The sequence below is a fragment of the Crocuta crocuta genome, unplaced genomic scaffold (genome assembly GCF_008692635.1).
Source record: "Crocuta crocuta isolate KB4526 unplaced genomic scaffold, BGI_CrCroc_1.0 scaffold305, whole genome shotgun sequence".
Classification (NCBI taxonomy): domain Eukaryota; kingdom Metazoa; phylum Chordata; class Mammalia; order Carnivora; family Hyaenidae; genus Crocuta; species Crocuta crocuta.
The window spans coordinates 2,290,872-2,306,761 of record NW_027529463.1 but is presented as its reverse complement, the minus strand read 5'-3'; the positions used below and the strand labels follow the sequence as shown (position 1 = coordinate 2,306,761).

The following is a 15,890-nucleotide window of genomic DNA, read 5'->3' as shown; positions in this document are numbered from 1 at the left end:
TAACTGCATGTTAGAGAAAATGGCTTGGCACTCCTTTAACAGTCTCTGCCACATCGATCTATCCGGTTTTAATCAACTGTGTATTTGTAATTGGAGACAAACTTCTTTAATGTTTACAATTTTAAGGTTGCAGGAAACAATTTCAAATTTTCTTACAGAGAAGTGTGACAGTATCTTCAATGTAAGACTCTCACAGATAATAAAAATAGGATAAAGTTCTTTGGGAGAAGTACAATGAATGATGATGGATATCAAATCACTATGGTCTTTAGATTCCTTTAGATACATTTTAAAAAGCACGTAATTGTATTTTTAAACAGTAATGACTATTTTTAAATGGTACTATTAACAACACCCTAAATTCCTTCCAACTAAAGGTGAAAAATTTTAATTTCAACTTAAAAAGTACTAGAATATATAAAGCTTTTCAAGATTTTTAGAATACTTCTAGAGCTCCAAAATGTCCCAAAGAGAAGAAATTTCATATTCCACACTGAGGAAGGGAATAAGAAAAGTCTCTAAAATTGTATCTCTTCCTAGTCTCTAAATTCTTACTCTCACCTTAACAACCTACGAAAGCGATCTCTACAGCTAATGCAGAAACTTCTGGGGACATGAATTAGTTAACCAAGATGCCACTGTCAGAGCCAAATGTTTTAGGATCTGCTAAGGAAGGATTTCCTATCTCTGTGCTAGGTTTTACTTTGAATTTTTACATCACAATAAGAGAAATTTGAAGAGACAGAAGATGGCCAAGAGAAAGGTCATTATTTGTAATTCCTAATCAAAAGGCCCTATCAAATATTCAGATATAAACTGCACGGCTTCCAGCCCTCTGCCTGAAGGTGGAATTCAACTTGATAAAAGAGGTGCTTTAGTCTTGCATTAACCTCCTGAACAACTATTCTAAAGGGAGAAGGTGATTTAATTATTTCATCTTCTCTAGGGGCAAAAATTACAGGCCTTTCTTTGGGTAGCACTCAGTGATAATGTTCTTACCTCATTTAGGAAAATGAGAGACATACTCCTCTCAGTTCTTTATTAGAAAAATAGAATGCAAACCAGTATAATTTAACAAACACCTTTAAAACACATTAAGTTTAGAGACCTTATATTCCTTCCTTGTTTCAATACGTAGTCTATCTTTTGAGATGAGGCACAAAGATCTTGGTGTAACTCAATAATGGACAACAGTTTACAATTTAAGTCTATCTACTTCCTATAAAAAAGAAAAATTTATACATGTGGGTGTCACCTCTAAAGAAGACACATGACAGACACTAGTACGCAACATTCATTATATTTATTTTACTAAATAGTATGGTTCAAAAAAACACAAACAAATCGGAAAACTTTTACTTAAAACTAGTCCAACGAGATGGATAGGGTTGATGCCACCCCATTCCCTTCTTTCTAAGTATATGAAGCTGGAGCCATATCTGACAGCAAGCACTCAAGTATACTTTGCCTTTCCTGTTGAACATGAATGAACTTCTCTGAACAAGGGAGACAAATGAAGTTTTACAAGATACAGGCACTTTATGTTCCCAGTTTTTAAAAATAAGCCAAGTGAAAAATATTTAGTAAAAGTAACTGGAACAGACAAAGCTTTAAAGAATTCTACCATTAGTTCTAGTGACTTACACTCAGTGCAAACAGACAGCATCAAACAAGTAAAACAAACAGAAGTTTAACTGGGTTTAATGGGCATATATGTAAAAAAGGAATCCAATTTACTATAACTGGAGAAAAATGGACATTTGAATCCAACTTAAAGATATACCAACAATGTGCATTAAATCTTGTGTACCTATGTAGCTGAGTAACATCTGAAAGCTTTGCAAGAGTGTGTGATAAAAGCAAAAGGTGCTTTTGATTCCACAGTATCTGATTAAACAAAACAAAGCAATTTACAAAAAAAAGTACCAAATGATACTTTAAAATAAATAGTTCATCATTTTGATGAATATATACATGTAGAGTCCACTTCTTGGGGATTTAGCTATCTAAAAGTGGCATATCACTATCCAGAGGTGCAGGAGCAAGTTCACATAAATAAAACAGTGTGGCTTCACTAGCTTCGGCTTCAGTCAATGGCTCCAGGCGAACAAGCTTACTTTGGGTTGGCTCTGGATCTAGGCTGCTATCCAGAAGCTCATCAACTTCTATGGGTTTATCTACAGAGGACATAACTTCTGATGATGCTGTACTCCCCTGTTCAACAGTAGAAGCAGGGTTCCCATCGAGGAATGCAAGAAGTGGAAAGGCAGTGTACTGGATAAGCTGCTTATCTATAATAAAGATTAGAAAAATGCTCTTTTATCACCAGCTTATACAGAGTTCAAGTGAAGGTGGAAAAATAAAAACAGATGTGCATATATGCAATCAACTACCCTTATACATCCAAACAAGAAATATGATACTTTCTGTAAATTTAAAAATGTACTAGTCAGAAAGGTTAAGTATTTTATTCAATAATTACTATATGAGAATTCTTTCAGTTCTAAAGTTAAATTTAAAAAAAAAATGACTTAAAGAAATATTACCTCACCAATTTAATTTTCTCTATCTGCTGAAACCTTGACACATTAATGCACAGAACTGATAACAGTACATTCTGAATTCAACTGTTAAGTATGGCCAAACTTTCCATACTTGGAAATAAACTTTCCTATTAGTTTCTATGTAAGACTTTTAATTTAAAAAACATGTAAAAACTAATACTACATTTATACCTACCTGTTTTAGGTTTAGATTTTCTTCCCTCTTCTGAAACTGGCTGAACTACATTGTTCTTGGTAGTTTCTAATCCTTTATTCTCAGACTAAAAGAGAAAAAAAAAACATAAAAATACTTGTTTCATATTTGATATAGTCCTAAAATATAGTATAAAATAAAAAACTGGTACAGTATGTGAATATTGATGTATTATCTGAAATATATGGGAAGGGGAAGCACCAGAAAAGATGAACTAGAGAAAGAGATGTCAACAGGTAACAAGACTGATTAAAAAAACTATTGCTGTCATCAAGTGGATGAAACAATGAACCTGAACTAGAATGACAGTAAGTATGAAGAGAGGGGACATTTCAACAGAACAAGCAGAATTTGTCAAGGGTAAAAGATGGGAATGAATCAAAGATGGCTGGTTTAAACTAATTAAGAGATAATTCTTTAAACAATTAAACTCATCTTAAACAGTTTTGATTAAAAATGTTATTACTCAATTCACTCACAAACAGAATATTTAGCATAACTGAACATATTTAGAGTAAATAGCTCAGGATGACATGATGATGTCCTTAAAACCATTATCTCTATAATTGGAAGCCTCAAAGTTGAGGTGAAGTTGCTTCATTTCCTTTTTGAGACTCTGAACTCTTTTCTGTTATTTAAATTGCTTCTTTCAACCAGTGTCTTCTTTCCCCACATTTGATTTTGTAAAGGAGATTAAACCTTTAATGTTGTTTAGGTCTTCAATGCTCTTTTCCACGATGTTCAAACTGAGGTGCAGAGGTTCACAATTTTTCCTAATAGATGTAATTCCCAGACACCTGCATGCTGGTTAAGTACATATAGTGTAAAAAACATACTAATTCCTATAATTCTCCTGATATTCATCATAAAAGGAAGCAGTACAAGTTTCCAGGATTCAGATATAATAATGGCCCCAACATGTAACTAAAACTTTAGAAAAAGGAACATAAAAATATTTCTCATTTAGCAATCACAATGAATAAACATTAATGCAAAAAAAAAATCTTTGTTTTTTCACTTTTTAAAAAGTAGTTCCCAGGGATGTCGCTGTTACTCTAAAACATGAGAACCAGGATGACAAATGGATGTCAAGTCCTATGCAAATTCTTGTTCATTAGTAGTAGCAACTTAAGATTGCTCTACTGCAGAGTACAGTATCCTGATTTATTAGGAAAGAGTGTGTAATCTATGTCAATATAATACCTGTCATGGGCAAGGGAATGACAGTGGATGTGCCAATTATTTGAAAATAATAATCTAGATTTTAGAACTATAATGTAAAGTTCTTCTCTAATTTTTCTATATTACTACAGAGCAGTATGCAATTTGCTGTTTTACTGCTATATCTGAGAACTGTATTTAAGCTACTGGTTTTGGAATAAAGAGGATAATCCAAGGAGAAAGAATGACTCAATGTCTACCAATCAATAAACAGTGCAGCACATTCACTATTAAATAAATGATATGAGTTCATTCACCTTAAGATCTAACAAGTAGTAGTATCATATTTACTGAAACCCAGTACTGAAGTGATCCAGAGAACCTTCAAATACAAATCCAGGCAAACTGTGGTCCACATGCCAAATTCAGCATGCTGCCTGTCTTTGTAAATAAAAATTTACTGAAGCACAGCTACACTCACTCTTTTCTGTATAGTCTAATGCTGCTGTTCCACCATAGTTACAGTGTTGAGTAGATGTGACAGAGAACATATGGCCTGCAAAACTGAAAATATTTACCAACTGGCCTTTACAAAAGTATGCCAACCTCAGATAAAAATCCAAATATTGAATGTATAATCAACTTTCTAGTTCAAAAATTCATAACTTCTTCCAACTCTAAGTTACCCAGACTATAATATATAATTTGAATATATAGAAAATCTGGTCAGGCTAGCCACACATGACATTAATCAGAAAATTTCTACTCTTAAGGGTGCCTGGGTGGCTTAGTCGGTTAAGTGTCTGACTTTGGCTCAGGTCATGATCTCGCAGTTCAGGAGTTCAAGCCCTGCAGTTGGGCTCTGTGTTGATGGCTGGGATCCTGGAGCCTGCTTCAGATTCTGTATCTCTCTCTCTCTCTGCCCCTCCCCCATTTGTCCACTTGTGCTCTGTGTGTGTCTCTCTCTCAAATATAAAATAAAGCATTAAAAAATTAAAATTCTACTCTCACTCTAACCACTTAGACTACAAGGAACAAGAATGAAATTAAATTTTTATTCCACTAATCTAGAACTTACACAAATTTCAGGGGACCTGATTTATACCTTTGTATTCAGTAAAAAATGGGACTGAAAAGTTTGGTAAAAAAACAAGATAAATAGAGTATACACCTATTTAAAACAATAAGTCATATACAAAATAACAGAATGATTCTAATCATTGGCTCTTAACAACTTCAAATTGTCCTTATTATTAGTCATTAAAAACAAGTTCTAAAGAATGTCAGGTCAACATCTGCTAATCCCAACTGCAGTTCCTATAAGTCTAAGAAAATAACAAAAACCAATACTTAAAAAAAAATGTCCAAAATCCACACTTCATTGTTTCAACTTGCCTTACCTACAATTAGTACAAATTAGTTCAAATCCCTGAGCTTTTACTGCATGCTAATAAAATGAAGGAACTTATTTAAAAATATTGGTACCAGTAAATTTTCAATAAAATTGCTGAGAAGCCATTTATAGAAGGAATAAGAATGTAAACTGAAGCACATAAAACAAAAAAAAAATATTTTAGTAATTTCAGTGATATACCTGAACATGACATGTTCAGTTGATCTCCCAGTCCTTTGAGGGCTGACTTCATATTGGTAGTTTATCACACAAGTGCCTAAAGAATTGGGCAATGACTCCCCCCATAACCAAAAGCTATTTTTTCATCTAGAATTTCACTATCTTGTTCACACATATTAGGGTAAAAATATAAAATGATTTTTGTAACTGGGAGTGATACTGCTCTCTACTTACTAGAACTTTTTTTTTTTTCAGATTCTTACAGCTAAGGGTCCTGAGCAACATGAATTAAAACTTACTTTTGTATTATTGATGTAATCTGTGGGATTCATCTGCACAGAACTAGTGAAAAGCTGAAAGACCAAACAAGAAAGATGATAAGTTTAAAAAATATTAAAAAAGAACTGTGTGTTCAAAATTTCTATATAGCCATGTGGGTGAAGAGATGTAGCTCCTGCACTAGGAAGTTTTCATACAGTAAAAACAAGTTTGAAAGAGAAAAGCAGGAAAGCAGAAAGAAAAACATACAAAAGCAGAGCAAGCTAACCCATGCAAGATGTTTTAAGAATTTCTCCATAAAACAGTGGAGTAAATCACTTAAGACAAATGGTGATTTGCCCCACTTTCCCTCTCCTCCATCTCCTTTATTATTTTCTTTCTAAGCGCTTTTGGCTTTAACGGGCACCCAGGAATGAGTTCCTTGCCCAGACAGTAAGCCTTTACTGACTACCTGCTAATGTGAGAAATTTATAGAATCTGCTCGATGACAGTGGCTCCTAAATTACACCTCATATGCAGTCCTCTGACTGAATGGCATACCTCCTTGTTGGTTCTTTTCACCTCACCTAGCAACAGAAGACGTAAATGCTAAGACCACTGCTTACTGCAATCCTCAATCCAGCCAGTTTACAGACATAAATTTTAAGTCATAAGCTTCAAAGCCATTTATTCCACAAAGATTTATTGAGCATCTATGAAATAACTGACATCATGAAGAATATAAGATGAAGACACTATTCCTGCTCTCTAGGAGCTTACAATCTAAAAGACAAGAACAATATTATATAGCAACATATGATCAGATACGATTCAGTATTATAACAGTAAAGGATAGTGGGGATCAAAAGTACTAAGAAGAGAAAGGAAAAAAAATCACATGTGAGTGCACACATGCAAGATGAAACAAAAACATCTTTATGTAGCTATCCAACACAGATCAGTCCCTGAAGAATGGATAGGATTTGGAAAGGAGAGAATGGAGAGAAGAATAAACTGTTATAGTATTAGCTATAATAGAGAAGAAGGTATGGTCGTGGGGTAAGTTCTAGAAACAGACAAGATGACCAGTCTGAGTTGAATAGTAAATTGTATGCATAAAGTTCAAAAAGTAGAACAAGGCCAGTCAGTGGACAAGCCCACACTCTGTCAGCAATAACAGGCTTGGAAAAGGCCTCAGCAATGACATACAGTGATTAAAGCATTTCGGAGAATGAACACACCAAATGGTTCATAGGATAAAATGAAATGCAGAGAGATTACAGACAGATCCCTCCTCTACCCTCACTAGACAGTGATTCCTCTCCTTACGTTCCACATTCATGATAACGCTAAAAACATCCCCAGTTCTTCCTTTGTTAACTTCCCTCCTTTCATACTACCTACTGAACCATGAAAAGGATGAGACTCAGATCCTTAAGAGTAGGTAACTGCACATAACTGCCAATCTCTGCCAAGTTCAGCTTGTCACTGCCTCTGAGATCGACCAGCTTTTGTCCCTATTGAGAGTGGCATATGTAGAGTATAAGCTCCTCACTCCTTCTTTGCTGTACTCACCTTACCCATTAAATCAGGGATACCTTCAGGTATCCCCAGCAGATGCATAGTGTGAAGCAGAAAAAAGTAGATCATATAGGAGGAGTGCTGACACAGCTGGTTTAATCGTAACGCCAGGCCTCTCTTGCTGACACGTCACACTAGGTCACTCAGTACTGAACTCTGCAGAGAACCCATAAGTTCCTCAGCACACCTGTTCATGTCCTTACCATCTCTGCCACCTCAGAGAACAAAACAACCTATGGGTGGATTTTTATAATACAGCATAATTCAAGGATGAAATAATGAAGGTCTTGGATAAGAGAGGCAACAGTGAAAACAGAAAGTAGGGATGATTTGTGAGTGCTATTTTTGAAAATACTTAGGGACCAGGTGAACAATGAGATAGAGATAAGGAAACCAAGATGACTCAGTGATTACTATCCTGAGTGAGTAAAGAGAAGTCTGATACCACCATAGAAAAAAAGAAAGCTGGGGGCGCCTGGGTGGCTCAGTCAGTTAAGCGTCTGACTTTGGCTCAGGTAATGATCTCACAGTCCGTGAGTTCGGGCCCTGCATCGGACTCTGTACTGACAGTTCAGAGCCTGGAGCCTGCTTTCTATTCCATGTCTCCCTCTCTCTCTGCCCCTCCCCTGCTCATGCTCTGTCTCTCCATCTCAAAATAATACACATTTTAAAAATTAAGAAAATAAAAAATAAGAAAGCTGCAAAGTGTAGTTAGTTTGGAGAATAAAGAAAAGTTTGGTATTAAACATCAGTAATCTAAGGCAAGATCTTAATGGATGATCCCAAAGGCATGGAATTAGAATTCAAGCATTTACTTTAAAAAAACTATTAAGAACTGGAGATATAAATTTGAGAGCAATCCCACAAGCCAAAATCCCTTCACAGAGAAAGGACAGAAAAAGAAGAGACATAGAACAGATAAAAGGATGAAAGAATGGTACCTTGGGGGAATACTCACAAGTAGAAAACAACAGGAAAAAGAAAAGCTCTTAGAGTAAACAGAGAATAGCTAGGAAGATAAAAGAGAAAAAAAATCCAGTCCCTCTAAAATCAATAGAAAAAGTTCCATTGTCAAATATCACTAATGTTAAAAATAATATCATCAATTATTTATAATCCCCAAAAGAGTCCTTCATGTTAGCCATTAGCCACATTTAACAAATAGGGAAACTGGGCAAGACAGCTGAGTTTTCCCAAGGTTAACACCATAGCTAGTAAGTGACATAAGCTAAATGAAACCCAAATCCATCTAACTCAAAAAAAACCTACTACCCCAATGGCCTGATTAAAAAAAAAACTGTAGCCTACTCATGGATAAACCAAGGCAGCACGGGCTTAGAGTAAATAAGCAATTGAACAATACAGGCTTTCAAAAGAAATTTAGAGTAAAAAAGAAGTACCAAATACAGCCATTCAGTTCTAAAACTTTGCAGTGAAAGAATTAGAGAAGTAGAATGCTAAATGAACAGAGCAACACATCAAAATGTTTAAGATGGAGATCTGTACCTACTGAAGCAAGATGAGAGATTAAGGACAGAGCTAGAAAAACAGAGGCAGAGGGCAGCTTTAAAGGGAAAGAAAGCACTTCCTTTAAGAAGAAAGAAGATGAGGTTCCACAGCTTATGAGACAATGAAGGCATGGTGATTGTCCTCTGTGAACAGGGAAGAGGTGGCTAGACAAGGTCCTGAGGACAGACGAGTGTGAAAAATGTTCCAAGGTTAAATTAAAATAATCTAATTGAAAAGGCACCTGGGTGGCTCAGCTGGTTAAACATCTGACTGGCTCAGGTTATGACCTCACAGTTTGTGAGTTCAAACCCTGCGTTCAGCTCTGTGCTGACAGCTCTGAGCCTGGAGTCTGCTTTGGATTCTGTGTCTCCCTCTCTGCTCTTCCCCTGCTCATGCTCTGTCTCTCAAAAATAAATAAATGTTAAAAAAAAATAATAACAATCTAACTGAAGACTGCAAGGATTTGTAGAGGGTCAGAATAATGTGATTTTATTTTCTTCTTATGATCTAAAGGACAAACATTCTAAAAAGGTCCCTGGATTCAGAGTGGGGACAAAGACTACTTGAATCAAGAAGGGCTGTCAAATTACTATTAACAAATTAAAGTAGGTCATTAACATGGATGCTGAATTCACTTAAAATGGTAAAGATCAGTATGGAAAAGAAATCCCAAAGAAAATGAAATCCATCCTGTGATATACTGATCATTTGCAAAGGATAATCAAATCATGGATACTGACAAAGACTAATGAGAAGCAGAAGAGTAAGGTGGTGAATTAATAAGATTGAAAAATAAGAAAAGACTAATTCCTTTTAGCCTCACTAAGAAGCCCTTAAAAGGACAAGACTGAAGAATATCTTGATGAAGAGAAGCTGCATTTTAAGGCAGAAAATATCAAACAAATAAACAAATAAATAAATAAAGGAGCAACAAAACTTTTCAGGATAGAGAAACATATTTACAATAGAAAACACAAACAGGGAACAATATTCACCTGGATGGAACCAAGCTATGTAAGAGAGAGAGGAGTGGTAGGAGCAAGAGGGAAGAAAACAAGAAAGGTAGTTAGTTAATGCCAGAAATGGTAGCTAAGGATTCACAGTCCAGACAACACTGGAGTCAGTTCATGTAGGAGGTGGTGGGGATTGCAGGATAACCTTAAGACTCAGGGCATAAAAATTTTTAAAATATAGCAAATGTAATAAAATCTAATTCATTTGAGTGGAAAACATTAATTCACAAAGTATTAAGGAATATTTCCATACTGTTTCGTGGCTGAGTAATTCTACGACTAAATTTCCACCAATTTCTATTCAGTGACTATTTTAGAGCAAAACAAAACATGAGAAGTCTACAGAACACCTGGATTTAGTAGTACTGTTGAACAGAGTTGATACATTGTTATATGAGGATTAACTGAACTGTTATTCAGAAATAGGTAGTGATTGCTGATCACCCTCCTTCATCGTCCTGAATCCATCTGCTCATTGTTTCTGATAAACAAAATCATTCATTTAAAAAAGAAAATGCAAGGACAGTGTAGAATACAAGAAATGATGTAGTGTTTTAACACCACAAACATAAATACACAAACTTCCAGTATAGCAAAGATTATTCAAAGTACCTACATCAACCAGGAGATCTGGGTCTATGCTAAACTGTCTTCCTGACAGCATGGCTTGGAAGTCCTCTAAGCTGCAATCAATACTGTCAAGATAATCCAACAGCTCAACCCTAAAGAAAAAAAGATTTAAAAAATATCAAATATTAGGTTTCCTTGTTTTTACATTAAAATCCTTGTTTTTACATTAAAATCACATTACAGGGGTGCCTTATTACGAACTGCCAAGAAAATCCCAAGACTGCTCTTGGGATGATTAAATCCTTTCAAAATAACATTTGCAGAGCTCAGCCTTGACCAAAACAAGATAGATTATATGGGTTCATAATGTGAAAGAAAGATCACTGAAAGAGAAATAGAACGTGAAGTTAACGAAAGTAAATAAGCTCAGACATCTAGATCAACACTCACTTTCCCAAAAGATTGATGTTATCATTTAAAATGGAATCCATCATGGTCACAGGATCTTCTGTGGTCAGACTAGATGAGCCATTTAGCTGGACAGCACTAGACATGAGCGGGCTGGTGCCATCACTGCCTGAACTTAGGGATTCTCTAGCTGGTTCATTCTGATCTCCACTCTGAATGACAGGTGCATACTCATCTTCATTGTCATCTTCAACAATGACAATATCAGGGTACTGGCTACAGCTACATCAGGATATAAGAAAACCAATTATATTTTCAAACAAATTCAATAAATTCATTCTGTCCATTCGTTCTTCATGGAAACTTTCTCTCCGAAACATATATCAAAAGGCTTAAATTTCTTGGGTGAGTAGCTTAATCACAAATATTGATTTATCATATGATACAAGACCATAAAGGATCAATTAGACATTTAACTCCATAATTAAAAAATGAGAATTCTCTTTACTTTTTGTTGGGAGTCTTTTTGCTGAGGGGACAACATGTGGTTGAATAATTTGGCTTTTTCAGTTTAATAATCCAGACATGAGTTAGACAATGGTTTTTCACAGAATAAAGTAGTTTTGAATTTAGCTCTTTGATAAGTAACCAATATTTCTACAAATTTTACTTCATAATCTCCTTACTTGGAGGGATCAGATATAACGTCCTCATTAGTTTCTGGAATAACTGGGATATTTTCTTCATCTGCATTATCATCAGTTACATCATAAATAATGATATCATCTGAAATTCGCTCCCTTGGCTTTAAACCTTCAGTCCTACTGTGTGGAACCTAAAATAATCATGGAGAAAATATATATCAAAATTTGAAATTATACTGACTACCAAACAACATACTATTTAAAAAGTGCTAATTAGGCACCCAGTATTTACTAAACATTGAGGATACAATGGTAGGCAAAACAACTAAGTTCTCTACCCTAATGGGACTTACATACTAATTGGTATTAGTACCAATTCACAGAGGTATGAAGTGTGTTACTTTATTCTAGTTAACTGTTTCTTTTACTGTAAGGAATCTTGAGGATGACACGCCTCAGAATGATTCTATAAAAAGATCTTCAAATTTTAAGTTATTGTTTATATCCAAAGGGTTAAAAGAAAATTCCTAAGATTTCACCAGGAATTTCAAGCATATCCAGATGACCACTGTACTGGTGAGGATTATTTTATCTCAAGCTACTCTATATGACATATGGTTTATTCTTACTAAATGCTTTCATTAATAGGAAAAAAAAAAAACCTTTCAGCTATTCCACAGTTAAATGTCAGCCTGTATTTTTAGCAAAAATTTTTTTGTTCAGCTACAGATATATTTAGATCATAGGTACTTAATAAAAATGCATTAAATTCTCTAAAGCAAACTAAAGTCATTATCATACTTTAAAATCTATAAATTTCAACAGTAGATAAATCAGAGGCAAAAGATGTAAAGTACTTAAAAATACATAAATCTAGTTAAATTAAAAATCATCATTTATTTACACTGAATCTTCAATTCAAGAACACAACAGTTAGGTATGCTTGATTATTTAGAAACAGTGGTGGCAAGAACCAGATATTAATTCTGGTCTGCTCAAGAAAAAAATCTTAGTACATTAATAAATCTGAAGCAGTATTTAGAATTCCAATTTGAAAGTAACAATGAAAATCAGATGCTAAAAAAAGTCTAGACTCTGGACTGGATTGACTTGCCAATGGATGTAAGTTTGACAAATGATCCAGAAAGCCCATGACAAAGATAAAGGTAAATAAAAATATGCTTTGAAATTGCTTGAGTAAAAAGTCTAGCCTATACAATTTATAATAAAAGCTGGAAATAACTTAAAATAACCAATGGATGAATGCATAATTACATTATTATAATATTCAATTAATATAATAGTTGAGATTAACTAAATGTGTTTAATAAATCTCCAAAGCAAAACCAAGTGAAAAAAGTTACAATGCAAAAAGATAAGTGCAAAATTATGTATCATTTATATAAAGTTTAGATACATGCAAAATAATACCAAATATTGTTCAAAAAGAATTCACACATATAAAATGACCATGGGGATAATAAATACTAATTCAAGACAGTGAATATCTAGAAGAGCCTGAAAAAGAGGTGAAAAACAAATCTAGGAACAGGCAACCAAGACAACTATATTTAAAATGGTTTATTTCTTAAAATCTAAGGCAAATAATTAAACATGTCATGATTTAATAAAGCTGGAGGATGAACACACAATTATTATTCACTAAACTCTGCATGGAATACTGCTACAATAAAATTTGGCTTGAAATAATATAAACAGAATTTAACCAAAAAATTACTTTATGATGGTGACTATCAGCTGGTTCTTTGACTATATGCTGAAACAGATTCTTCTTTTGGGCTCCATTAGTATTCAGAAGTAGAGGTCTGAAAATCAGAAGATATTCATGAAATTCAGTGAAGCAGATATATAAGAAATTTAAACTGCTTCTAACAATTTACCCTCACATGAACATACACACTTTAATAATAAGAGATTTGTTAATGATACACAATGAACTCTCAAAATGGTCATATCTGGGGGCACTTGAGTGGCTCAGTTGGTTAAGCATCCAACTTTGGCTCAGGTCATGATCTCACGGTTCGTGGGTTTGAGCCCTACAAAGGCCTCTGTGCTGACAGCTAGGAGTCTGGAGCCTGCTTCAGATTCCGGGTCTCCCTCCTTCTCTGCACCTACCCTGTTCATGCTCTCTCTCTCTCTCTCTCTCAAAAATAAACAAACATTTAAAAAAATGGTCACATCTTAGGAATAGAAACTAGAGGATAACTGTGTCTAGGACTTTTATTTTGTCATTCTTTTGTACGGTTTTTCTTAAAATAAATATAATAAACTACTTTCTCTGGATAAACTTCACTGCTGACTGAGCTATATAACTCTTTATAAACTGTATTTACATAGTAAAAAACAAATAGGTAATATCATGAGAACTAATTTGTGGAAGCAGAGTTAAGGCCACAGCCTAAGTTATAACCATAAACAAGCTTTGCTAGAATATTGTTAGCCTTACAAGATCTTTTTCTGCTTTTCAACTATTCCTTTGTCCATTGTCTTTAAGCTTTAGTTGTGACAATGGCAGTTACTAACATTTATAGGTATCACAAGCTACACTCAATATATAGGTTTTTAAATCCCTTATTAGTGGATTAAACATAAGAGATTAAGTAAAAAAATTTTTATTTTTTCTCAATACATGACCTGTTTTTTAATTTCCCTCACTCAGGTCATCTAACGCTATATTAAACTGCTAATGTGAATAAAAATGGATTCTTTATTAACTGTGTATGTGTCTGTAAAGTGACTACTTAGGCTACCTTATCTTTCAAAAACATCAGCAGGATGACAGCAGGAGATAATAACACTAGTCTTGACATGTTGAGAGTATAAATTAACAAGGAAGTACTGTGAATCTGGGACAAAAGGCATACACTAAGCAAATGTAAGTCATTCATGTAAAACACTAAAATGTTTACTTGTCCATGAATAAGTCAAAGTGTTTTACCACAAAATCTTACCTTTTACGTTTTAAACTTACAAGTTGGTTGTTCTGAACCAACGTAACAATAAACTGGACAATCTAAAAAGAAAATATAAACAAAAAATTTTCCATCATAGACTCTTAATTCTTAGTCCATATTCCGTCTTATAAAATTAATTCAAATACTACATGCTCTCTAAGTCACATAATTTCTCACATATTAACATATTTGAAATCTGAGTGCATCTTACAATTGATATCTAAAGAAATGTAATGGTTTCCAAGCAGAAGGATATCCTGTGATGAAAGGTGCAGCTACCTGTAATACCAAGATGCCTAAGACATTCATTTACCTAATCATCCATTCATCCATCTATCTATCCAACCACCCACTTACCCACTTACCTATTCAATATTCAATTCAGTTGTTTTGGTGATAAGTATTAAGCATGCCTGGATACAGATCCCAACGTTCTACTTAAAATTCTTTCAAGATTACAATGGGAAAAAAAGTGACAGGCAACATTTTTCTTACACTAAGTAATACGATTAGAGGCAAAAGAAACTGCCAGCTCTTTCAGAAGAAAGCATGGCATTAGAGTCTATGAAAAGGAAGTTAGCCACTAATCCTATTCAAAAGAAAATGCTGACTGATAGCTGATGAGAAGACAACTTAAATTTAAGCTTAAAGATGTCAATGAAATAATTTGATTTCAATTATTTTTGTTAATTTATAAGCATTATAGGAAAATTCTAAGAACATTAGTGGTTGAATTTACAAGATTATGAATCACTAGATAAATTTCTCCTGAAATTTGTTCATCTTAGTTCTCTCATGACAATTCTGCATCATGTTGTACAAAGCTTGTTTCCTGAAGGAGAAGATAAGTTATCTAACATTTACATCATCTAACTTCTGGACCTGGCAAGTTCTATGACTGGTACTATTTTCCTATCCTGTAACAGGCACCTATACCAGTAACTCACATATATTCCAACTGAGCAAAGGCAAAAGAGTAAATGGCAAACTTATGAACCAAGTCCAGGAATAAAGAAAGATTATCAGCTATCACTATCACTATCAGCTATCACTATGCATTAGGAAAATTCCCTAGCTCCACCAAATCACATACATTCAAACTCAGATTTGAGCAGACAGAATGTCAGCTTCCATGAAAAACTGAAATTTTATATAAGTATTTTACCAACTATCCTTGACTTTAGGGGGAAAAAAGCTATATAGTATAATAAGCTAATATTTAAAACATTATTTTCTGAAAAAGATTAAATGATTTTTTAAAAATAAAGTACAGGTTATACAATATATCTATCATTTTAAATCAGGTATTCCTAACAGGGTTGCATGTTGGAATCAGTTTTAGGGAAACTTTGAAAATATATGTACGTGGATTAAACACTTAAAACTGAATTCTGTATTATACCCTTCACTTGCATACTGATTGGGGAAAAAAAAAAAGCAA

At 34.1% G+C, this 15,890-nt stretch overlaps 1 protein-coding gene across 1 annotated transcript in view; it reads right to left on the bottom strand.

Annotated features, from left to right (window-relative positions):
- Positions 1 to 1,284: 1,284 nt before the first annotated feature.
- Positions 1,285 to 15,890, bottom strand: part of LOC144228866 (heat shock factor protein 2-like) — a 33,815-nt gene continuing 19,209 nt past the window's right edge. The window contains exons 8-15 of the mRNA XM_077760778.1: positions 14,447 to 14,508; positions 13,213 to 13,300; positions 11,517 to 11,665; positions 10,873 to 11,112; positions 10,469 to 10,574; positions 5,791 to 5,844; positions 2,740 to 2,824; positions 1,285 to 2,291 (exon numbers count right to left, since the gene is read on the bottom strand). Of these exons, the coding sequence (XP_077616904.1) occupies positions 1,999 to 2,291; positions 2,740 to 2,824; positions 5,791 to 5,844; positions 10,469 to 10,574; positions 10,873 to 11,112; positions 11,517 to 11,665; positions 13,213 to 13,300; positions 14,447 to 14,508 (1,077 nt within the window). The 3' untranslated portion in view covers positions 1,285 to 1,998. The remainder of the gene's footprint in view (positions 2,292 to 2,739; positions 2,825 to 5,790; positions 5,845 to 10,468; positions 10,575 to 10,872; positions 11,113 to 11,516; positions 11,666 to 13,212; positions 13,301 to 14,446; positions 14,509 to 15,890) is intronic.